Below are 24,134 nucleotides of genomic sequence, written 5' to 3'. Positions count from 1 at the left end.
TGCTCTCCCAACAAGAGACGTATGCAAAGCGATGCAGAGCTGTTCGCTTGTCTACTCTATACAGATGCTTTTGAACATTTGGCCAACCAAAACCAAAAGCGAAATTTTGGTTTGGTAGGGAGTTTAGTAATTCTAGTATTCCACCCAGACATGCGATTAAATAAGGTAACTACTGTTCAAATAAAATTCTGCTGATACAGAAAGTGTCTGGATCAAATTTAACAGTTCCTCATCGATTAAGTCGCAGATACTACTGCAAGAATGTGACCTTAATTAGTATGCTCCTCTTAGCACATGCAGTTAAATTTGTACATATACCCACTGTGGTGGCCCAGTGGTCAGTGAGCCGAAAGACCTGAGTCTAATTCTGGGCATGGCGATCGCATTTCGATGGAGATGAAACACAAGATTCTCATGTGCTGTGTGATGTCTGTGCACAATAAAGAAACTCAGCTGGTCGAAGTTATCTGGAGCTCTTAATAAGGCGTCGCACACCGTACAGCCTCAGTTGCTTTGAGACATTGAACCCCACAAACTATACCAAACCAAAAACCAAATTTGTATACTTTGGGAATCTTCGGGCTTGATTTTCAGGCATGTAGCAAAGTGTGTAGGCTTATTTTTTGTCCCTCAAAATCAGCTTGACCACTAACCACACCACAGCGCAATACTGTACAGTCGCAAGCTCACGTTTTTCATAATTTCAGGCTATGGTGTACAGAGATAAGCAATGGCTGACTTAAATAAGCAACGCAGACTCTATCGGGCACCGTCATGCAGAGCAATTGTAAACAATTCTTTGAAACGGCTCCCTTGAATACTGCTTAATTGCAGCACCATAACCACACACATTATTAAAGTGTGTTCCTAAGCTCACCTATCAACCTTGGAAGAAATGGGAGGTCGCCATGAAACAGCTTGTAGATATCCTTCTCATTGGCATAATAATGGTGGTGATGCTGGGCAAAGATCTTCACAGCCACAGTGCAGTCATTCAGTGAACCTTTGCACACACAGCCGTATCGCCCCTTCCCAATGGTCTCCTGTACAAAGGATGGTTGAAGAAAACAGAATGAGTTCACACGATACCACTGGGGTTTAAGCTGTCCACTTTAAAAAATGGCAACAAAATTTAAAAGCAGACAACATGTTCTTTAATGCATTAAGTCACTCTTAGATTGTCTTCCATGTAGTAAACTTGGTCAGTGTAGCCGAGTGTTCACAGAAATCAACAGGCAATAGCTCGTCTTTCCTTTTACTCGCTGGGTGCAGTGTTAACCTTCTTCTGCAAAGGGCAACAATCCATGCGTTGCTACAATAAAAGAAGTACTTATCTCTTGCGTGCCACAATTTTTCTTCCATACCAGCACAATTCATGGAAAGACTACACTTTAAAACTGTACACGAACTTTCGTGCTGAGCTAGAAAAGTTTGCACTTATAGCCACATCTATGTACACACGTGGCATTCTAGTATATGACAGCTAGGTGTGCTGATATGATTAAATCAATATTGGTGATATAAGTTAGCCATTTTTTACCTCAATATGCATTGATTAGCAAAAGCGACCCTCGTGTTACAATCACAGCTTTGCTACATTCGTATATACACAACACTAGGCGGCCTCTCACTATTTTCCTGACGAGACCCACGCAGGCCTGGCAATTCACTACTACATCTGGGTCAATTTTTCACAACAAAGTTAACTATCAACAGTGATAACTAGAGAACTATTCATACATACGTGCCACAAATGTGCCATATGTTCATGAATTCTGTCAATAATGTGTATGGTGTTGAGCCTCTAATGTGCCTCATTTTGTCATTTTTGGCATTTTTTAATGTGACAATGTTAAAGTACCCATTCGTCGAAAATATGGCGTGGGCAGCCGGTGGTGTTGCCCGTCCGCCAGCGTTGGCATTGTGAACGAAAAATCATGATCATGGCGCTGGCAGGCGGTGTTGCATTTTTAGAGAACTGATTTTAAAGTCTGCTATGCACAAACTAAGAATAACTTTCCATTTAAATGCACCAGGAGCAGTCTTTTTTATTGGCACGCTTTTTCCGCAGGCAATTCAAAGCAAAGTAGTTCCATGCATTTTTTTTTTTTATCTCATTAATTGCCAGTATTAACAGTTTAAACATAAGTACATTGAGTAAGCCTGTACATCTACCATAAGCGGAAGTAATATGTGTTCACACAAACATGAAAAATGGATGATGGCCTTTGAAGTAAGAAGCCTCTGCCTCAAACGTCTGCTGTGTGCTTTTACCACACACTGATTAAATTGGTGCGCACATGACTTGCATTTGAATTCATAAGATGGCATTTGGGTTAAACAGGATAGTGCTCAGGTTATCCACAATGGAATCCAGATTAAATACATCCTGGCACATGAATTAAGTGTTTGACACCTCAATAACCAATCAGGCACAAAAATTTGTGCAGGATCCAGAATCTTTTGGCTCGCACCCTTCTTTTTGGCACAACAGCAGAGGCAGATATAAACATGCAGTTGCAAGCTTTAAGATCAGTAATCATGTTTAAAATTAGCTGCCTTGGGGTAAAAGCACTAGTGAAGATAACACAAAAATGCTCAGAGACAGTTGTCGTCTGGCATCCACTTAGCAGTGTTTTTCCTTCCAGTATATTCTTGTTCCGCGGCTAACAGTTACTGTCCAGGGGTCCGCAACGTGCCTGTATTTTGAGGCTGTCCAGGTCCATCATGGGCGACTGCAGCTGTGGTGCCTCCATGAGGTGGGCAGAGTCGAGACCTGGCTTGGGCTTCGGTGACACGTGGCGCCAGTACAGCAACACCAGGCCTATCACGAATGCAAGCAGCAGCAGGCTCCCAACCACCAACGCCAGCACCGTCTGACCTCCATGCTCAGCATGGTACTGCTCAGCTGCAGAGATGCAATCGCGGTGCCCCAGATGATTACAGTTGTGCCTCGTTAATGTGACCCCCGTTAATGTGGATCACTCGAATTATGGAAAAGTTTTGAGGGGATGTGAAACTTTCAATATACTCAATATGTGTCAATATGAAAACTTGCTTCCCAGACCATGAACGGCGGTAAAATGCGCAGAGTCCATTGGGGCCAATGCATTTTTGCCACGTTAACATTGACAGTAAGAGACCAAAATTCCTACTGCCCAACTCAGGTATGATTGATTTTCTGCACTTTGAGAGAACGCCAGCTGAAGAACATAATCAAAAAATGTAAAGAACTGAATTAGTAGCTCTTTTTTTTTTTTTGTTGTTTTTTCGTGCTTTACAGTGCGAAGTTTCTAAGCCGACGCACCTTGCCATTTTCCATATTGTATGACGGGCTGTGGAGAGAACTCTTCCTGCAACTTGTGCAAAGCAATGAGCTAAATTCAGTAATTTTCACCTTAACACGTACAGTGCTAATGTCACGAATGCGAACAGTTGATTGTAGAAGCTCATTTATTCATGGTACATGCCATTAAGATACCATAAGCACCACATTATTTCAATCATGCTGTTGTCCGAGGTAATCGGCTTGTAGATACAAAGATCTTCTAATAGTAACTTAACTGACCACCGCTATGCAGAAAAGCTGACCTTAATCTTAGCTCTTGATATTTTTTTCAGCACGATTCGTTTTTCTAGATTAATTGTTCTAGAGAATCAAAGTGTCCACATAACGGGCGCGACTGTGTACCCAAATGAGAACTCAGCTGGTTTCAGCCAGGGTTGACTAGTCTCACCTCGAATATACTGATTTTTGGATAAGGGACTAGTGAACAGTGAGTCAAACATAAGGAGACAGCACATGAAGTGAACAACATATCTTATCCCGCTCACTGGGCTAACTAAAACACAGCTAGTTTCAGCTGGAAGCCAGCTGCAAACTAAAACCCACCTGTGACGGAAGTGAGCAGAGCTGAATTAATACAAGCTGTAGGATAATAATTCCTTCTCAGACCAACAGAAGTCACTCTCTTTGACCACAGGTAGCTCAGCAATGACTGCAGCTTTATGCATCCAATGCTGGATGATTCCTTGTAGGCGTTGGTAAACAGTGGCGCATAATCTATACACACTCCATCGTCGTCATCATCATCATCAGCCGGACTATACCCACTCCAGTGCAAAGGTGTCTCTCATTTTCCTCCAATTCACCCGGTTTTATGCCAGCTGCATCCACTTGACCCCTTCGAACTTCTTAACCTCATCCACCCACCTAATTTTCTGCCGCCCTCTGCTATGCTTCCCTTCCATTGGAATCTAATTGGTTACACGAGACCATTGCTTACCCTCCCTTCGTACTATATGTCCTGATTATGCCCATTTCTTTTTCTTGATTTCAACTAGAATGTCAGTAACTAGAGTAATTTCCCTGACCCACCCTACACGCTTCATATTCCTTAACATTACACCTACCATTTTCTATTCCATAGCCCCCTGCATTGTTCTCAACTTAAGTAGAATTCTTTTCGTTAGCCTCCATGTTTCAGCCCCATAGGCGAGTACCAGTAGGATGCAACTGGTATACACTTTTCTCTTGAGCGATACTGGTAAGCTCCTAGTCATAATGTGCGAGCACCTTCCAAATGCACTCCACCCCAACCTTATTCACCTAGTTATTTCCCTTTTGTAGTCCAGATCTGCAGTTACTACCTGTCCTAAGTAGGTATAGTCGCGTTTTCCAGCGCTTCGCTACCTATTTTAAACGCCTGTTCCTTTCCCAGGTTGTTGAACACCACCGTAATCTTTTGCATATTAATCTGTAGGCCTACCTTTCTGCTTCTCCTGTCTAGATCATTAATCATTCGTTGCAATTGGTCCCCTGAGTTACAACAACAACAAGGCAATGGCATCAGCGAATTGCAGATTACTGAGGCATTCTTTATCGACCCTGATGCCTACGCACACTTACATGCAAGAATACACACCACACTGCGACATGACTTTTCGCTGTTGCTATAGCCAAGTTGTCAAATACCACACATAGCCAATAAGTTAATAAACCTAGCAAAGCAGGTTTGCCTGTCAAGAGCATGGAGGAAGTAGTCTTTGATGGGCTAGGTTGAGCTACAGCACAAGACGAGATGCTTGGTCACAGAGATTAATTAACCAGAGAAAACTGTTTTATACATTTTTTAGCTCATTTTGAAGGACTTTATTTGTGCAGATGTGGCATCACTGCATTCGACAAAGCCGGTCTCATCAAGTCAGTGAAAAACTATCTCAACTTGCACTATGGTTGACATATTTAGCCCATCAAAGGATCCATTCATTTGTGTACTTGACAAGCGAACCCTCTTTGTTTGTTGGTTTGGTCAGCCTAAACTGCTTGATTCAACAGACTTGGTATCCAGACTGCTCGTGACTGAAATGGCTTAGAGACAACACGATGTTGCCATTTTTTGACTACGAAGGGCGAGCCTCCAAGGTGTCAGAGTGCATCACAAAAATCAAACTTACGAAGGTATACTTCCGTGCTGTCATCATCAGAGGGAACATAGCCATCAGTCACGTTGACATTGCAGAAATCTCCCAAGCAGCAGCAGAACTTTGTGTTGTTCAGTGCCCTGGAAGGCTTTTTGGTAGAGATGCAGCTGGAGGATTTACAGTCCACTTCACCAGATGTTCCCCAGCAGCCTATGGAGCACATGATTGACTCGTCAGCTTCTCAATGGCAGTTTGGCCACGAGGTTTAGAAACAGGAGACGCAGCTCAGTTGCTTGTGCCATGTATATGACGTGGAAGTTCACAGACCACAGAACACCATCTGACTTTCAGACACCACTGGATCCTGTTCGGTTTAAAACAAAGTACTGAATGGTTTCATTTTTTCACAACTGTGTTTTCTCCCAGGACTGATATCCAGCTTCCTTGTTGCAACAATTTTACAGAAAGTAAATTATTAAAAAAGTAAAGCCAAAAAAACAAACCTGCATCAAACAAAAGGAACACTAAAGCAAGACAATACTAACGTAAGCTCAGTCTGGAGAACATACCTTTAATACCCCATTTATGAGACCCCCTTGCTGAAGCCAATGAGATTTTGTCATTGAGTAGACTATGTGTCTTTATTGCACACCACAATGATAAAAATTATTAAACAATTCAGCAGATAGAGCAGCAAATATTTTGTTTTACAAAAACATATATTTAATATTTAGTTCATGGGTTTGCAGCGATGACATGCAAGTGCAGCATTCACTTCCCAAGGACCACAGTGACAATCCTGGTGGATAATGAATCATCTGCTGGATAAAAAGATTCCATTTGCTGATGGAACTGCACAACCAGGCTCGGGGTGCGGATAGACCTTGGTGATCACAGCCAAACCTGCACCCTTCCACCATAACAGGATTTGGCCATCTTGGTGTTGTACTTGGCCATGCTCTCTACTATGAGTGCACCAACTAACCCACGTCCTCAGTCCCAGCAGCTGTGCTTCATCTGACCAAGGCGTTACTCAGACCTGTCATGTAGTAGAGGGTGCCTAAGAATCTCTGGCTATGAACAAGCTTTCACTGGAAACTGAACCAGCAACACTGGACCAATGAGGCTGGGCTAGTGGTGCTGTTTAAGGAACTGTGGGTATTAATTTGGATGTCATAGGGCTTAGGTTAGGAGGCCAAATGAGCATACACAATTTTAGCAGGTGGGCACGTACTATGCTGGCAACACAGAGGAAAATTGGAACATACTTATTTGAAATCGGAATAGATCGGCGATCAAAAGACAGTAGAATTAGGATTGGAATAGATTGGAAAGTGACAAATTTTCTTCATATCATTTCAGGTGAGTGCCCCTATATTTTTTTAGTGAATATTAGTGTTTGCTTTGAATGATAGTCTTGTTTCCCATCAGACCACTAGGAGCATACATTGAATTCTGATAGTTTCCATTCCCGGGTAAAAATGTTGGCACAAACTGCTAAGCACCTGCCTGTAGCCCAGGGAGGAAGCCTAATTAATTTCAACTGGAACCAAATGATTTTTGGACACCACTACAATTGAAAACAATGGATGTGAAACAGCATGAATCACTGACACAGGAACCAATTGGTTCCAATGGTGTCCAGAATTCAATTGGTTCTGAAATTCTACTCTCTCTCTATCTCTCTGTGGTGTGGTGTGTGGTGTGTCAGGCCCTTTGCATAAGAATGTGAACCTTGTACAGTACACTGGATGCACACTGCATCAAAACATAAAAATGCAGAAAACAGCAGAAGCACACCAGAAGCTATCAAGCACTTCAGGAACCATTATGTTTGCTTTTCTCACTAAATTGAACCAGTAACTTCCTTTCTTGGTGTTTGGAAACAGCTAGTGCAGTCAGAAATGTAAACCTTAGTACGATAACTTTTGGAAAACAACTCTGCAGAGAAGGCTACAAAAAGACTGCAAAAAATAAAAAGCAGTATATTTCTGGACAAAATACAAAAATTAGGCATTTTGAGATGCTTCTTCGGTAGGTAAAGTAAAATCACCAATAAAGGTATCTGCCCACCTTTTGTACTTAGCGTCATCGCTCACTCATACAGAAGCTATGAAAGGCTTTCACATAGCTTTACCGATTTCAGGAATCCTTATTCATATAAGCACCTGCACTCGAAGCATTACCGCACCCATGCTAAACCTCAATAGCCTTCTAATGCATTCCAACCAGGAGAAGAAATTTAAGCTGCTTAGCCCCTATACTTGTCATGCATAGCAACGCGTTAAGTTCAATGATTTTAATACACTCCTCCAAAGCAATTAGTCTCACCACTTTGATTACTGCACAAGCAATTATGCAGATTTGCACACACTTGCATTCATCAGGAAGACCATTTTTGCTATGAACACTTGGCTGTGCAAATGCTCACACCGTTTCAATTCTCGTCACTTGTGATGACGTGTCCTTCATCTATCAACATGAAAGTGTTAAAGGCTCCATTCCGCACTGAAAATCCTGCGTCGAGACGTCGTGTGCGTTGAGAGAAAAAAATTGTGAGCACTGCTCTGGTAGGAGGTAGTTGGCAAGTGACATATGACTAAGCACCGATTTGTCACTGGGTTGTATGGTGTTACGTGAACACATCACATAGGTGCTGCTAACTTAGTCTTCTGTTTTGAGATGGGAAGGCGAGATGGCAATCGAAACCTCTGGTACCCTCGAAGCCACCGTGATGGTACCCCTAAGCCATGCAGGCATACTTCTAAAGTGGTGCTTTATATCTAAGCCGAATAGTCTTTCAGATAAAGTAATCGCTCATGACATTATGCTAATGAGCGTGCATGAGATAACATAGGCAAATATTAAGGAGTTAGTGACTAAGTGAATAGCAAAGTGTGCAAGTACACCAACGAAGATCGGAAGCCACGGGTGGAAGCTACTAACGCTTTGCATCGTACCTTTAAAAACGAAGCTTAAGTGTCGCTCAACTTTTTTTTCTTTCCAATCTTTATATTTACTTTCAATTTATTTACCATGTTAAAAAAAACTGCTTGTTTGAAAACATTGCAGCTCCATTCAGGGGTAGAAGTGAGTTACATGAAAATATGAATGATTAGAAATTTCATGCACTAAGAGTAAGAAACCAAAGTATATATCCTACATGATTTTAAAGAAACAACCACAAACAAGAAATCTAAAAGTGATAATAAGCAAATGGTGCAATGAGCTCAGACTTTCCACAGTACGGGAAAGAATCTGTATTTGTTTAATGTGTGAATGCTTGCAAAAATTGGCTGAATATCAGCATTGTTACGGCTCCTAGTTGCTAACAGCACAGATAGATGTATGACTGCCTGACAGCAAGTAAAATCTGCTTGAGAAGGAGAAAGCTCTGAAGATTCATTGACACTTAAATTTGGGCTCATTGGCAATGTGAAAATCTTGGCGCATTCAAAATCTTATAGATTTTAATTTCAACGAATCAGTTTTCCAGCACATGAAGTGCGTTACTGGAGTGCCCAGGCCTTGTGCACTTTCCAAATGCAGAAGTCTGCATGTCTGAAATATCTGGCATCTCCTATAAAGGTACCACAAAAGAATCTAACATGTTATGATTATTTCATTGTTTATATATCTCACTATGCAGTGGCTGACTTTTCACCAAGTGACTTGCTACGCATCACAAAATGTAACCTCATATACAATCACAAATGGAGAGCACTTTTTTTTCTCAACTTGTGACTATCCTTGCATCAATATTTATTTAGCACCACCACACTGCTCGGAGTGTGCATGCAAATGGAAGTGCTCTCCTACATACCTTGAGTGAGGATGAGTAGCGCCGACTTGTTTGTAGGATCTTCCTGCCAGAGGGTGTAACAGAAATTGGAGCCTCGTGGACACCGCTCGGTTGTGTTAAAGTCCAGCAGTTCGCCTGTGTCCAGATTCTGATCTTGATCTTGATGCTGCTGAGGCGGGGGCTGCTGGCGTCGCTGATGTTCACCGCCACTGCTCCGCCTGGTTTCATGGTCTTCCTGGTCGGCAGACTCGTGGTCTTTGTGCCCCGGAGTGTCAGTTTTGGATGGCTGCAGCCGCACCGAAGACTGGCGTGAATATGCGCACACCTTCTGTGACGCGGCAGCTGCTGCAAGAAAAACAGAGAAGAAGACGCAGCAATCAGGGGGATGACCAAACTTCTATGCATTGATAAACATCTCATACAGCCTGGCATCAACCTCGCATTATACATAAACATGAGAAAGCCCCATGAAGCATAACAGGAGCCTGCCCATCAAACAGGAACCACACGATTGCTCAGACAGAAAAAAAGCATTCTCTCCTACTGAACCAACACTAATGCAGCCATTACGCAGCTGTGTTCATTGCTACAGCTTGCTCTGAATTCAGTTATTAGATGGCAGAAACATTCATGGAATTAATAAAAGAATTAAGTCGCCACAACATTTATGTAAGTTGCATCAGCAACAGCATGGATGCTCAACTCCCCATTATATCAGCATGTAACCACAATTTAGATACCTGTCTTCATGAGCCTAAACCTGCAGGATTGTAGACTATTTTCATCTCTGCTGATTACGGTACAAAGTAGCCTATACTGAAGTTAAAGAAGAAAAAGAAAGCATAAGCGCATATTGGGCTACTCCTTGATATGAAGGGGCCAAAAAGGCGCTGTGACAGCGATGAACCATACTGGCATCAGTACTCGGTGACATGGGCGGAAGGTGTGTCAAAGGTAGCACATTACAGAAAAAGAATAAACAATGAGAGGAACACTCAAGCTCCACCTTAAAGGAGTACAGACACTTAATTTTTTGGTTTGTGCTTTATCCTTTGTAATGATGCTTAAGACATTACCACACATGGATCACCACGTCATATTTGCCTACGACTGCTGAATAATTTATAATAGGATTTCTTTTCTCGCCGGTTTCGGTTTCAACGGCCGATCAATGGCTGTGACATCACGGTCAAGTCTACGTCATGTAAAGGATCAAAATACAATTATATATTTATTCCTGTCTTGTTTGAATTCACTACAATGATAAAGCCAGCCTGCCTCAAGAACAGGAATCACAGCAAGTGAAGAATCAGAGATTATATCACTATTTTTTCATGCCACGCATCAAGGCTTCATTGTGATATCACAGCCATCTCTCTGCTGCTGAAACCGAAACTAGTGAGAAAAGAAAATTCAATTATAAATTATTTGGCGGTCATTCATTTCAAACCAGCCAAAAGACAAGACACAGAGAATAAAAGCGAACAAGACGAGGCTGGGAACTGCTGGCGAAAGCTGTTTGTTGATCGATATACAGGGATTTTGGTAGAACAAAAATTCTACCGAAATTTGGTGCCTATAGTCCTTTAAGAATAGACACGATAGCGCCTTACACTGCATTTTCATTCTGTGTTTTTTTTATATATATTTTTGTTTAAGTTGGTTTTGGGGCATAGGAATGTGCAGTATCTGTCTCACTTTTCAGTAGACATGTACAGTCTTTGTCAAAACTATACAGCCCAAGGGTTTCGCTTCTAAGCCCCATAATGGGGATCTTGGAGAATCTCCAACGTTCGAAATCTCGTAGATGACAAATCTCGACCTCATATTTGTCTAGCGTACCTACATATTCCACTATTGCTCCAAGGAGCTTCCTTAAAGCGCTTTGAAGAAAAACCCTTGGGCTGTATATTTTTGACAAGGACTGTACTCTTATTAGAGGCATCTATGATCATTAGTTCGCATCCCTTTCGCAAACTAGCCTCGAACTTGACTGGCAGAGGTATGCTAAATAGGAAACAAACCGTTATGACACTACCCTGGGCGCTGAACACAGAATGGTCATGTCATAATATTGACATGAATTCATGTGCGTATTTTTACGTGAAGCATATACAGCTTGTTTTGTCGAAAAGCCGTCACCGCAACCAAAATTGAGAAAAATGGCGTCAGAGAAAATACACGCGTGATCTCGTATCAAAACTGCAGTTCAACAATTCTTTGTGAAGCGTAAAGGGTGATATCACACCATTTTGCTTCCCACTTAGCATCCATCTTATGGAGGTTATTTTGCGACAGGAATTTGAACACACGGTATGCGTACCCCAAATAAATGTACGTGTTCACCGAGGAATGAAATAATGCACCATTCTTTCCCTCAAAAACAAGCCTAAACAAAAATTATCAAACTATTTGCAGAATGAAAACGATGTTAAAGGCGCTTCCTGTCAACTGTTAGGCGAAGCTTGAGCAACCCCCTACCTACCTAGCAAGAAAAAAACATGAACATTACAAACCATTGGAATCTCAACTGATTCTGATGAGACTCAATGGGTTTCAGTTGGAATTTACATTCCAGCCAAAAGCCACTGGAGAATCCAGCTGGATTTCACATTCCAACTGGGCCCAGTCGAAAACGACTACAGACAATTTTCTGTTGTTATGACAGAAGTTATGTGCAGCTTTTGACAGCACGCCTGTTCTGACAAAATTTTCTGTAGTAACATCAGAATTTTTGTGCAGTAGGGATACAGCACTAAAGACAACAGAAAAGTACTACAGAAAACTCTGGCATTTACGACACAACTACAAAATATTTTGTCGCATTTTCGACGCCGGTCTGTTTTGTTTTTTGTCTGGGTAATTTTTTCCGCCTTGTTTAGAACGCTTTCAAGCTTCTCCCTGACAATTCTGGAGCACAGCGACGGCATTTTGGCACAGTGCATTCCTGTAAAATACCAATGTGTCTGTGAGTGTAGAAATAGCATGATTAACTTGGCATGCATGAGCTGCTAGAAGGTTGATTCCTATCCCTTCCCCACACATAAAGCAATTTGAGTTGGCAGCTCCTCTCAACTCGGTGACATCATGTGGTCTCGTTATACCGCACAACCCATTGATGAATCTAGAGCTTGGCTAAGCCACTGGCCTACCACCTACCGTATCATACCTTCTGACGTTTCGCTCAGAACGCCGACGCCAAATAACGCCGGATTTTCTGATTAACCCACACAACTGCCAGTTCGCATTTCCACGTAGTTTCTGTTTTTCTTTTTTTTTTTCTTTTACTGACATCCGTCACTTGTAAAACGTATGCATTATTTCAGTGTTCTTTCGCGTGCGTGCGTGCCGTGCAAAGACTTGATATGACTGTCAAAAGTTTCCCATTTTCATCGCCGTTCGCCACCATGAACCAGCTTGAACCACCGTTCGCCATCTCTTCGATTATTTCCGATTCTTCTTCCTCACGCGCCGAAACAAAGGTGGCTAGCCGAACCTACGACTATGACTATGAACGACTATGACGAGTCGGTCCCTTCCCCACCATGTGAAAGGAGAGGCCTTAGCAGTTCGTGCAGCCATATGTCAGTTGCCAGTGGTTTTCGCTCACAGCGCCAACGCTGGCGCCTACGCCGACGCCCGATTTTTGGTGAACGGGGCATGCTGTCGCGTTGAAAATGCGGAGGCTTATCCCGGTAAAACCGAGCTATCCGCATCTATCCGAGCGTATATAAGCCATGTACAAGCTCTGCTAAAATCCGGCGCCGGCGTTGTGAGCGAAACATCACGTGCATGCCGCTGGTAGCTGACATGGACGCGCACTGCGCCTGACGTCACGTTTGGCAGAGAGAGATAATAAACTTTAATTGGTCGACGAAATTGCATGAGTGATTTCCTTAGTCTCGAATTCTAGTGACTTGGGCTTGGGCTGCCTCCCGGGCCCTGGCGAGCAGCTTGCGAGCGGTACCGGAACTCCGGTGTCACCCCTTCCGGAAATTTTCACCATGTTTTCGACACCACCTTGCGCTGCTGAGATCACGCTGAGTCCAACGTTGCTGAGCCCGTGAGCCAGTTCCGCCTCCTGTCTGGTTGAGTGCTCTGGTTTTATATTTCTCTAATTGTCCTTTTCAATTCCATATCATGTGAATGATGCCGGAGACTTCGCATGCGGTGCATGTGTTGTTGTTATGTTCTTTTAATTTTTCGGGCCAACATGGCTCGCATTACAGAATACATCCACTAGGAAGAAAGACGCGTGCCGAGTCTGGCAGTTGGTGTAACTGTAGAGGGTTCAGGGACAAGAAAGAAAGACTGCACATACTGGGCAGCAACCAAAATAGCCTCAAGTTTGACGGAGCTGCCGACTCGAGTCTTTCATTTCACATGGGGTGATATCAGAATTAGCCAGGACACCTGCATTCACGAGCCCTATGCCGCGCAGTTCCCCCATAATTGTTTCTTCGGCAGTCTCTGCCTCCAGCTGATAATGCTTTCTCTGCTTCTCGGCTATCTATTATGGGCGGGATGATCCTGACGCCTGCGCCAATCGCTGACGCGCTCAGACCGGTAGGCCCATGTCGAGACTGAGCAACAAAGTTACCAAGCGCCTACAGCCTAGTCACGTGACATCATAGCGGAAAGCTCGGTTGGCTCGTTCAGGTGGCTCAAGGTCAAACACGCAAGTGAATGATTTTGGGAGTTGCAGTGCGAAGAGTGGAGACACGCTCTGCAACGTGTTCGATGGCTTTTGGTTTGCGGCGAAGTCATTCTAGTGCCAAAAATCATTGATTCAATACCACAGGAACTTTCTACCAGTTTTCATAATCTCTGCATCGGCATTGTAAAACCGCCGTCACAAACCGAGCCTGTAACAAATTATAACTTGAGCAGATAACACTGCATTCACGAAAGAATAAATTGGCTGCTTGCCTATCCAGTGACTCTATATGCTAGCAAAATGCGGCGAACGCCATGTGTGAAAAATGGAGCGTCGGGTCTTTACCCTAAAGGCCGCAACCGCGGCCGATCGATACATGCTGTCTGGAGAGCGAGGCCACTGTGTTGCGCTACGTCGCTAGCTGTCCATGGCAGTCCCCCGACGGTTCAAGGCTATAATGATGTGCGAAATATTCGTATTATGCAGACAAGCATTTTTCGTTAACGCTTGCAACTGTGCTGATATGTCGCGGGATTTCCTTCTACCGCCACGACGGTACACTAATCATGCTTTGCCCTGTATCCCCATATGTAACCGGAGAGCATAGGAGAGCAGCAATCTTGTCCGTTACTTCAAACCGATATCCACGCCTCACGCATTTGCGAGAGCAACGGCACAGACGGCGAATATGACGAAACCCGGCTACAATATTATGAAAAAAGTCTTCCTTTTTCCAAGCAGAGATATAACAGTAAGAGAGAAGCACTGCTGTCCGTAACTTCGAATCGACTTTCACCTCTATAGCATTGGCGAATAGCAGCGGCAAAGATGGCTAAACTCTCGACAAGCAGGCCTTCATTTTTTTTTTTTTTTTTTTTTTTTAAGAAGAAAAGCCGCCTTTCTAACTTCTAAGCGATGAAAACTTCTAAGCGATGGTCGATTGTCCTCGGTTTCTAGGTGTTTGGTCCACAATGGCTGACCAAAACGTATCCAGCGTTCGATACAACAAAGATCCGGGGAGGTAGAATACAGTCGCGCCTCGTTGATGCTTCCCCCGTTTATACGGATATACGGAAAGCGAATGATGGACAAAATTTCTTGGCGGCAAAACTTTTTGAATGCATTCACGCCTCGTTAATATGGAAACTTGCCGTCGCAAGAGGGAAATGGGCAAGGGGGAAATACGTAGAGCCCATTGGCATTGAGGTCCATGTATTTTAGGTCGCGCAGCGATGAAAGAAAAGCCTCCACTACCCAACCCACATTTTCTGCACTTTCAGTGCGGGCCAGTTGACGAACGTAATCAGGAGTGTAAATTACTTAAATGGGTACTTTTTTCTTTTGTGGTTTTATGTTTTAGAGCACGAAGTTGTTCGATCAACCGGTGCACATTATAGATGGCTGTGAAGAAAACTACTTCGGCAGCTTGTACAGAGCTGAATGCTAAATTAAGTCGTTTTCAGGCGACTGAGTTCTGATTTCATGTATGCAAACAGTTTAATGGAATGCCATTAAGCTTCATCCACCGCTATATCGCGTCAAGTTGCACCGCATTATCGTTCATAACGGTGTCTGGTGTAATTAGCTTGTAGTTTCAAAAATATTCTAATTTTATCTTCACTGGCATTATTTGAAAAATATTCTGCCCTCGCGATTCGTCGCACCACAGCATGCCACCTGCCAGACGCCTGCATCATATGGCTCCCGGGACAAACCCACCTGTAAAGAAACGAGGCCGCCAACGCGTCAGCCTGACGACGCTAATCGGACACCACTTCCAAAGAGATTTCGGAATACCCAGGATGTACCCAAGAAGTATACTGACATAATTCTGCATAACAGACTTGACAGAAGAAAATTTCCCTACCTCACCCGAAACTAACCAGAAAAGAAGCAGTCATCTTTCGAAAAATGCAAACCAAGTCACGTGCACGGCACCTTACTACACAGGATATCGCCCACCACCTACAAATATGAATGTACATTCTGTACTTGTCTAACATCCTAGAACATATGGTGTGTGGATACAAAGGACCATACCATAACCACCACGGGCCTAACGAAGAGCAGCGGGATCGAGACCCAGCAGCTAGGCCCCAGCCTGTATGACCAGCGTATAGTCACGTCGACGTAAGCCTCTACATATACATGTTAAATCTCGTTACAAGAGACACTGTTACAAGAGAAACTCGGTTATAAGAGACATTTTAAAATGGTTTGGTTGGTTCTCCTATGTCTGCCATGTTAGCAACATTGCATACAAGAGACATGGTTACAAAAGACACTCGGTTACTAAGGACAACTTTTTCAGGTCCCTGGAGTAAATTCTTCACTATTTAGAAGAGACACAATCCAGGTGTGCTCATGCAATGCAGCTTTAGCGTACCAACTCGTACATGATGCACTTCAGATTCCCTTAGCTAAATTCTGTTCCATAGCATCATTTTTGTTGTATATGGCAGGAACTGAGGAGTGCTTCCCCTTGATTGGAAAGGCAAAACGATCCCGCTGTTTCAGCCACTGGAATTGCATTACTGTCACCTACGAATCAAATCAAAATACATGAATGACATCCAGCATTTTTAACTCCGCTGTTAAGATTTGATCACAAGATGAAAGCTCACAATCCTGATGTTGAAAAATCTTGCAGCACCAAAAGCACTAAAGTTATCTTGCTCAAAGCCACCAAATTTATTTTTCCCTCCAAACTCCACACCCTACCTTCAACCAACAGACAAATGCATTATGCACTCTGTCAAGTTGCTGTACAAAACAAGGTTGGTAGAACGCCTGTTGCTCGACAGGCATCAAGACTGTACAATAGTAAATGATGCGAAGTTTGCTGTTCAGGTGATTTCAGGTGTCTGGAATGGCCTGAGAAATGATGCTGTGTAAAACAGTTTCAGACAAGCAGGCTTAAATGTGGTGATATGATGTAGGAGGGCCCATATATGGATACTGTGGAAAGCTTCCTTGAAGATGAAGCTTGGACGAGCATCCAAGAGACTGCTGAGGTATCAGATTGAGGAATTCATATCTACAGACGTGGATCTTGTATACTCCCGAAGAGCTTAGACTGTGCAATTCTCGTGCAAGTAAATGGCACATGTTTCACAGTAGGTGACTACGAGGACATTTCAGCAGAAAAGTGTCAGCATCTGAAGGTGACGAGCATGTAAGAGTGGCTTCAAAGGTATTAGAGAGACAGGAAGGCTTACAAAGTGCTTTATCTCCAGAATTTGGGAAGGAATACACTCTGCACTCACAAAAATACATATTAGCATGAATGACTTCTTTAAGCTTTCCTAAACAATTTCCTCTTAATGCGTGTGAATCCGTTAATATGCTTATGTACAGAAATCTGATCAACACAGTGCTTTTAGAATTTTTGGTTACAAGAGACATCTTTTTCGGGTCCCTTTTGTATCTCTTGTAACGAGGTTTTACTGTGTGTGTGTGTGTGTGTGTGTGTGTGTGTGTGTGTGTGTGTGTGTGTGTGTGTGTGTGTGTGTGTGTGTGTGTGTGTGTGTGTGTGTGTGTGTGTGTGTGTGTGTGTGTGTGTGTGTGTGTGTGTGTGTGTGTGTGTGTGTGTGTGTGTGTGTGTGTGTGTGTGTGTGTGTGTGTGTGTGTGTGTGTGTGTGTGTGTGTGTGTGTGTGTGTGTGTGTGTGTGTGTGTGTGTGTGTGTGTGTGTGTGTGTGTGTGTGTGTGTGTGTGTGTGTGTGTGTGTGTGTGTGTGTGTGTGTGTGTGTGTGTGTGTGTGTGTGTGTGTGTGTGTGTGTGTGTGTGTGTGTGTGTGTATATGGTGCACCCGATATCCCAGCTATAGTTTGAGCCAAGGGCTGAAAATTATTTGAGGTAGGCCAGGGAAACCAGTTTTATACAGCTTCCAACCGTCTTTCGCGCCACAAGCAATTTTTTTAAGTTAAAGCCTGTTAGGCTCATGGTGATGTTTGTGTCCTTTCGCTGGATGCGTCCGCCGTGTGAAAAACAATCTGTCTTGACCAGAATCAACCCACTATCCCTCCGATCCACAGCCAAGCGCGCTAACCACTGCGCCAAGCTGGGTTCGTGAGAAATCGATCGTAATTCTCCTCGTCTAGCGCGACGATTATAGTAGAGATGGCAATGACGATGCAGTTGGTGATTATGATAATGATCATAGCAGCGATGATAATGACGCTGCAGTTAGTGATCATGGTAACGATGGCAGTAGCGCTGAAATGACGGTACACATTGATATCGATAATACTAGCGCTAGAAATGATGATGCTGACAGTAGGAATGAAAATGATGATGCAGTTAGTGGTGCAGTTAGTGATGATGTAAAGTGTTTTCAGCTATTTGCGATTTAGCCTTGTAATTTTATTGTTTAGCAATTGAATTAGATTGCTTTTCTAAATTACCAATTTAGAGTTTAGCCAATTAATGTGGTTTTCAACGCTGGACAGCACCTTCCGAAGCCTCTGTTCCGTTGCCTGCAAGAAAAAAAGCCAGGCGTGTATCTTTTTCCGTGCTCCGAGGAAAGCCCGCAAAATATAAAAAGAAAAAAAATCACGTGACGCGCATTCTCGCGCCACGATTTAGCTGCTCTCAATGGTGGGATTCAGCCACGGTTTCAGCAAACGAAATCAGCTGCGGCCATGATTCGGCGGTAGCTTATCGGCGGTAGCTTATCGGCGGTCCCTTCTTAGCGGTAGACGATACTGGCGCAAGTTCGTCATGCTTGCCACAACTTGCACCGTCAGTAGCGCCGGCTGGTAGTTACAGTTAAGACACAGTAGCGAGGCGTGAATGTATGTTATGTGAGTGATTGCAGATATCCATTTACAAAAGCCAGCGCCTAGGAGGCGCTGAAACAGCGCATGCTCCCGCAGCGAAGAAGGGGGCGTATCTGCGCACCTGCACGGCGCCGCGCCAGCAAGCCTTGCCGCTAGCAAAGAGACCGAGCGAGGAAGAGAGCAAGTAAGGGAGAGAAGTCCAGACGGAGGGAAGAAGAAAGAAGGGGTTAGAAAGAAATATGAACAAGACGAGCTGTTACCAAGGTTACCGCCGTCTGGTCCAGACGTAGCGGAGGGAGTAGGGCCGCCGCCACACCAGTCACAACGACGCGGCAGTGGCGAGACGCCAGACAAATACGCCCACTTTTTCTCCTTCCCTTCCTCTCTCTATCCGTCTCTCGCCCTCTGATGTCCTCCTCGTCTGCCCCATCTATTACTCCATGGCCCCATCCGCTTGCTCCTCCTCGCGCTATCTCTCGCCACTCCCTCTCACAATCTCCTTTCTTTCACTCTCTGTCTGTAACCCTCTCCTATCTCCCTCAGGATCCTTTGAACTCTCCCGAGCTCTCTTCATCTCTTTCCGGGTTCCTTTCCACTTTTCCTTCCTCCGCTTCTCTCTACTTCCTTTCGATCAGGCCGCTCAACCTTCTCTTTTCCCTTTGCTCTCTAATTCACAAACGCTCTCTATTTGCATCGCCACTCTCTCTCATAAGCATCCTCTTCTTTACCCTCCGCAGCCACGGCCGCTCGATCCCCGCCCCAGCAAGCGGGAGAGCAGCGAGCTACACACAGCTAAACATGAGACGCCGATACAGCGGCCAGTAACGGCGGCTCGACGGCGGATATACGGAGCAAGTGGTAGTGACGATCATGAGAGCTCGGGGTTGTCGACAACAATTCGACGTTAACGATCTTGCTCGCTAATCCTAACTTAGCAACGTTCATCCTAGTGTTTCCTTCTTTTCGCATTGCCTTCCTTTCTACCAACTTCTTGAGATGAAAGGACTGCACACGAAGTAGTCCAAATTAACCGGAGCCCTCCACTGCCGCCAATCCTCGCTCCCAAATACGGCCCCGCCGCGGTATGGTTAGGTACCCGGGTTCGACCCCGAACGCGGCTGCTGCTTTTTGATGGAGGCAAAACGCAAGGCTCCGGGCGTATACTATGCGATGTTAGTGCACGCTATAAAGGACTCCAAGTGATTGAAATTAACCTCCACTACCGCATTCCTCATAGTCCATTGAAAAGTCACAGTTAACTGCGCTCTTTCCTTTCCTGTAAAACAATATCATTATGGGCTGCACTTCTGCGTTTTCTTACTTTTTGATAATTTAAATTCGGCGAACCTTTTCGGATGCCTATTACAGAACGTTCTTTTTCTTTCTTTTTTTTTCTTTTCTTTTTTTTTTTTTGAGAATTAATTTCCAACTTACGAATTTTGGATTTTTATTGGGGAAATGTCTCTCTCTTTGAGGTCAGAAGTGAGCAGCGTTTATCTTGGCCCGTCTTTTTTTTTTTTAACCACATAAATAATCTTACTAAGGATATATATTTGCGGAAGTAAGTTGTACACAGTCGCACCAAAAAAAAAGCAAGAATGTTGGAGGAGAATGGTCGGGCCGGCCGTGAGCCAGAGACTGAAGTTTAGTTTGAAAAACTGACACCATTGCGGTCGTACTCAGCGCTAAACGAGAAGTCAGTGCAATCCATTTCGAGAGGCTACGATGGAACTGAGGTTTAACCGTATTGGAAGCCATAACATGATACTTTCGTGCGATTATTGTACGGCTTAATCGCGTTGGCAGTTTGTTACTATTTCGATTACTTAAAATATCTCTATCACTCTTAATTTTGTGTGTGTGTGTGTGTGTGTGTGTGTGTGTGTGTGTGTGTGTGTGTGTGTGTGTGTGTGTGTGTGTGTGTGTGTGTGTGTGTGTGTGTGTGTGTGTGTGTGTGTGTGTGTGTGTGTGTGTTTCTCTTTTAGCACTATAGTTATATTTTTTTTTCTACTCCGCGGGGAGTCTTCCTCTGTTAAACTGATCCACAAACTGTCCCTACACGCACTGGGACTTATTTAACCAAGCGACGGCTCCAAACCGGTAACACAGACTATCAGTTTAGTGCTACCGTCTACCGCTACCACGCCAGCGCCAGTAAGCATCACCCTAAGGGCGACAGGTGGCGCCACGTTCCCGTCAAAAGCTCATATTATACTCGAATGTAATGGTATCCATCCGGAAGTTGATGCAGGCGCAATCACTGTTCCTGAAGCTCTGGGGTTTAGAGATACCAGTGGCCGGGTGAATAAACGGGCGGTGGAAACTAGCAAAAAACGACTGGAAGATTGGTGGCCTAAAAGCAGAGAAGTGACATAATGTTAGTAATGTAGAAACAAAAATTTAATAAATAGAATGATGGTTTAGTTAACCAATATAAATCAATAATTAAGATATAGAGAGAAAAATGAGCATGATAGCTACTGCTACCACCCCGTTTCAAAGAGGACGATCCTATATTCCATCCATCCATCCAAGCTCCCTAGTTATAAGTAGGGTGCCTGAGCGCAGGTGCGCGCATCCCTCGTTTATCGTTCTTTGGTGATGGTGGTGGTGGCAGTGGTTTATTTTATTGAATACAAACAAAAAGGAAGGGAAAAAGTATTACCGGCAGCGGCAACTGCTATTTAAAATCTGAAGCAGAAAGGCATTTTTATTTTTATTTACGAGATGACGGTAGCCGCATCTGAGCTCCTCAACAGGAACACATGCACGGTGGAGGCGGAAAGGCGCTTTAAATGCAACGCACCGAAGAGAGTCGTTCGTTGAAGGCACTCTCCGAAACCTTCAGTAAATAACGATCTGCGTGTGGCCTCGAATTCCAATGCTGCGTGCGCGAGTAGGAATAGCCCTCCGCAGTCTAACCTGCGCGTACGACACGTCAATGCAGTACATTTCCGCAGTGGATGAAACGGACGTTCGAAGCACGCGCCGCCCGTGACGCACCAGCCTCGTCTGCGATAACGCTCTGCAACCTCGTGTCTAAACCCCGCTTGCAGCACTACGCGTTGGCGCCGCGGCTTATAGACGCGCGACAGATGCGCGCGGCAGATATATGCCCCTTATAGTTTTGTTTTTCCCATTATCAACCGAAGAACGCTAACACGGTGCAGACCACTCACCGTTTTTTTTTTTTTTTTTTTATCTATCCCGTTCAAGCGCCACTTTTGCCGCGGCGACATCAAGGCGGGCTTTGTCCCAGCCGCAGCACGCGCGAAGGCATTGCGCAACCCATGGCGGCAGCGCAGTCGAGATGCAGCACGCGGTGAAGGAACCGCAAAGCGTATAGGTTGTCTACGCGCTGATCTGGTTTCGATACACGCAGCTGCTACTTTTCAGCGCCCGCGCTTGCGTCGGGGCAAGAAAGCGTTTATTCATTTCTCTATTTATTTTTCTAAAGCCAGGGATTTCCTTTAGACTTAAGCATATATTCCACCCATGATTGTTGCACAACCCAGCAAGCTACAGAAATGAAATGAGACAGCAAGAGTGCATGGTGTATCAGGGAAGAAACATGATATGCCCGGATATCCACTCCAGATTAAGAAAATAAAAAAAGAAAATGGAACGATGTCAGGACACGTAGGATAGACGAAGGTCAACGGGATGGATTCCAACGGAAGGCAAGCATAGCACTGCGGCAGATGAGATCTGAACAGGAAGTATGGGTTGGCAGCTGCTGATACACTTTACGCTTTTCTACTTCCTTCCCTTCTTTCTCCCTTTCTCGTTATTTGTTCAACTGAATGATTATTATGTTTTCTTATAAAGCATTGAAGCTTTCGAATAAGCATTTGCTACTTAACTGCTAGGCGCCGTCCAAGCTAACATCAATCGCACTGCTCAGGACCATAAAACAACCCAACAGGGTAGTCGATAAAAATACTTAATTGTTTAAAGGGAAGATTTCAGGCGGCGCAACAAGCGAGGCTACTTCGTGAAAGTTATCGTGTGCAGTCTGTAAAGATTGTGTCCACCATCGGAATGTTGCATAACGCCTTTGCCCCTCGCGCTATTGAGACCAGAGACGATTTCATCCCTTCAATTCGTATGAAACGCTTCACTTCCGCTTGATAGAGTGAAAAGGAGATGAAAGACCGTTCCGCATCAGTCAGCCGAAGTTTTTGCCCCGTAAAGCACCTAAAGAGTGGCAGCAATCGTCAACAGAAACCTGCGGAGGTTACAGCCGAGTAGTTAACACGAAGACAGCAAGAGTGACACAAATGTCCTGCCGACTTCCACCTCCTGATGGAAAATAGCGCGAAAGTACACGAAGGACGGAAGGAAGTAAGACACGGACAAGCGCTACTTCCTTCCTGTCTTACTTCCTTCCGTCCTTCGTGTACTTCCGTGTACTTTCGCGCTATTTTTCATCATGAATGTTAACCAACTCGCCCAACTTTCTGCATGACTTCCACCTCACTCCCCTCCCTCATCCACACAGTCCCTCTCCGGTGAAGAGGCTCAACTCGGCAAGGGCATTTTGAGCACTCTATTACTCCAAATTCAACGATGACGCCAACTGCATAGTACGGTCAGTACAAAACAGAAATTGATGTCGCTTTCGTAATCAATTAAGAAAGTTCGTGGTGTGCAAAAAAAGTTTGCGCCTCGGCGCAGCTTGTTCTCGGCAGCGAGAACAAGTGAGGTCATTACTCCAGTTTAGACGATTATAGTTCAGGACAGCGCGTCGGCTGGAACGCGTTGGGCTTCGTTGCACGGCTGGGCGTGGACTGTCACAATGAAGTGAACGAACAGAATGCAGCAACTGCAATTTCTGGACGGATAGATCGAAAGACAGCGCTATGCCAGTGCGCGAACAGGTTCTGCTGCTGCGCGTCTTTAAATTACCATGCGCGCGCAAGAGAGAAAGAGAGCGAGAGAGACAGCATCTCAAGGTCGGCCACTGGCTTATCGCCTCGCCACTCAACCCATCAGCCCCCCGGCCATTCGTTTATTGCAGAGAGCGGCCGTTCTCTGTCGAAGGGAGAGGAAACGCTTGGATGGCTCGGACGGGACAGCCACTGTGGTACAATGTAACACATCCGACAAGAGCACGAAGGCTAGTAGGTGGCGCGCCATCTGCGCGGAGTGTACCGACGAGTGTTTCGGTACCTCCACTTTAAGGGGACCAGAACGCGATGGTGCTCCCGGGTACAGCGGTTGCGCTGCAAGTACAGTCTCTTTGAAAATTCCACCCAAGAGAACGAGCTAACTGAACGCAAGAGCGGACGCGCGGTGCGGACCCGGGTGCAAGCAGCAGAGACCGGCCACTGGCAATCCGCTATGGAGACCAAATAAACGCTCCAGATGTACCGCACGCACAAGCAGGCAATTGCACCAGAACTCCTGTACGACAACAGCGGGGGTAGTGCCCTTCTTTTCGAGGCGCGCGCCGGAGCTCTGCGCACACTC

General features: G+C 44.7%; 1 protein-coding gene across 1 annotated transcript in view; it reads right to left on the bottom strand.

Moving 5' to 3' along the window:
- Positions 1-24,134, bottom strand: part of wit (kinase protein wishful thinking) — a 122,555-nt gene that overhangs the window by 19,932 nt on the left and 78,489 nt on the right. Inside the window, exons 2-5 of the mRNA XM_084606705.1 lie at positions 9,248-9,571; positions 5,458-5,634; positions 2,700-2,908; positions 878-1,043 (exon numbers count right to left, since the gene is read on the bottom strand). Coding sequence (XP_084462831.1) covers positions 878-1,043; positions 2,700-2,908; positions 5,458-5,634; positions 9,248-9,571 — 876 coding nt within the window. The remainder of the gene's footprint in view (positions 1-877; positions 1,044-2,699; positions 2,909-5,457; positions 5,635-9,247; positions 9,572-24,134) is intronic.

This window comes from Amblyomma maculatum, chromosome 6 (assembly GCF_055883805.1).
Source record: "Amblyomma maculatum isolate TAMU_Amacu chromosome 6, ASM5588380v1, whole genome shotgun sequence".
Taxonomy (NCBI): domain Eukaryota; kingdom Metazoa; phylum Arthropoda; class Arachnida; order Ixodida; family Ixodidae; genus Amblyomma; species Amblyomma maculatum.
The sequence above is the reverse complement of the archived record's forward strand: the minus strand, read 5'-3'. Positions and strand labels throughout refer to the sequence as shown.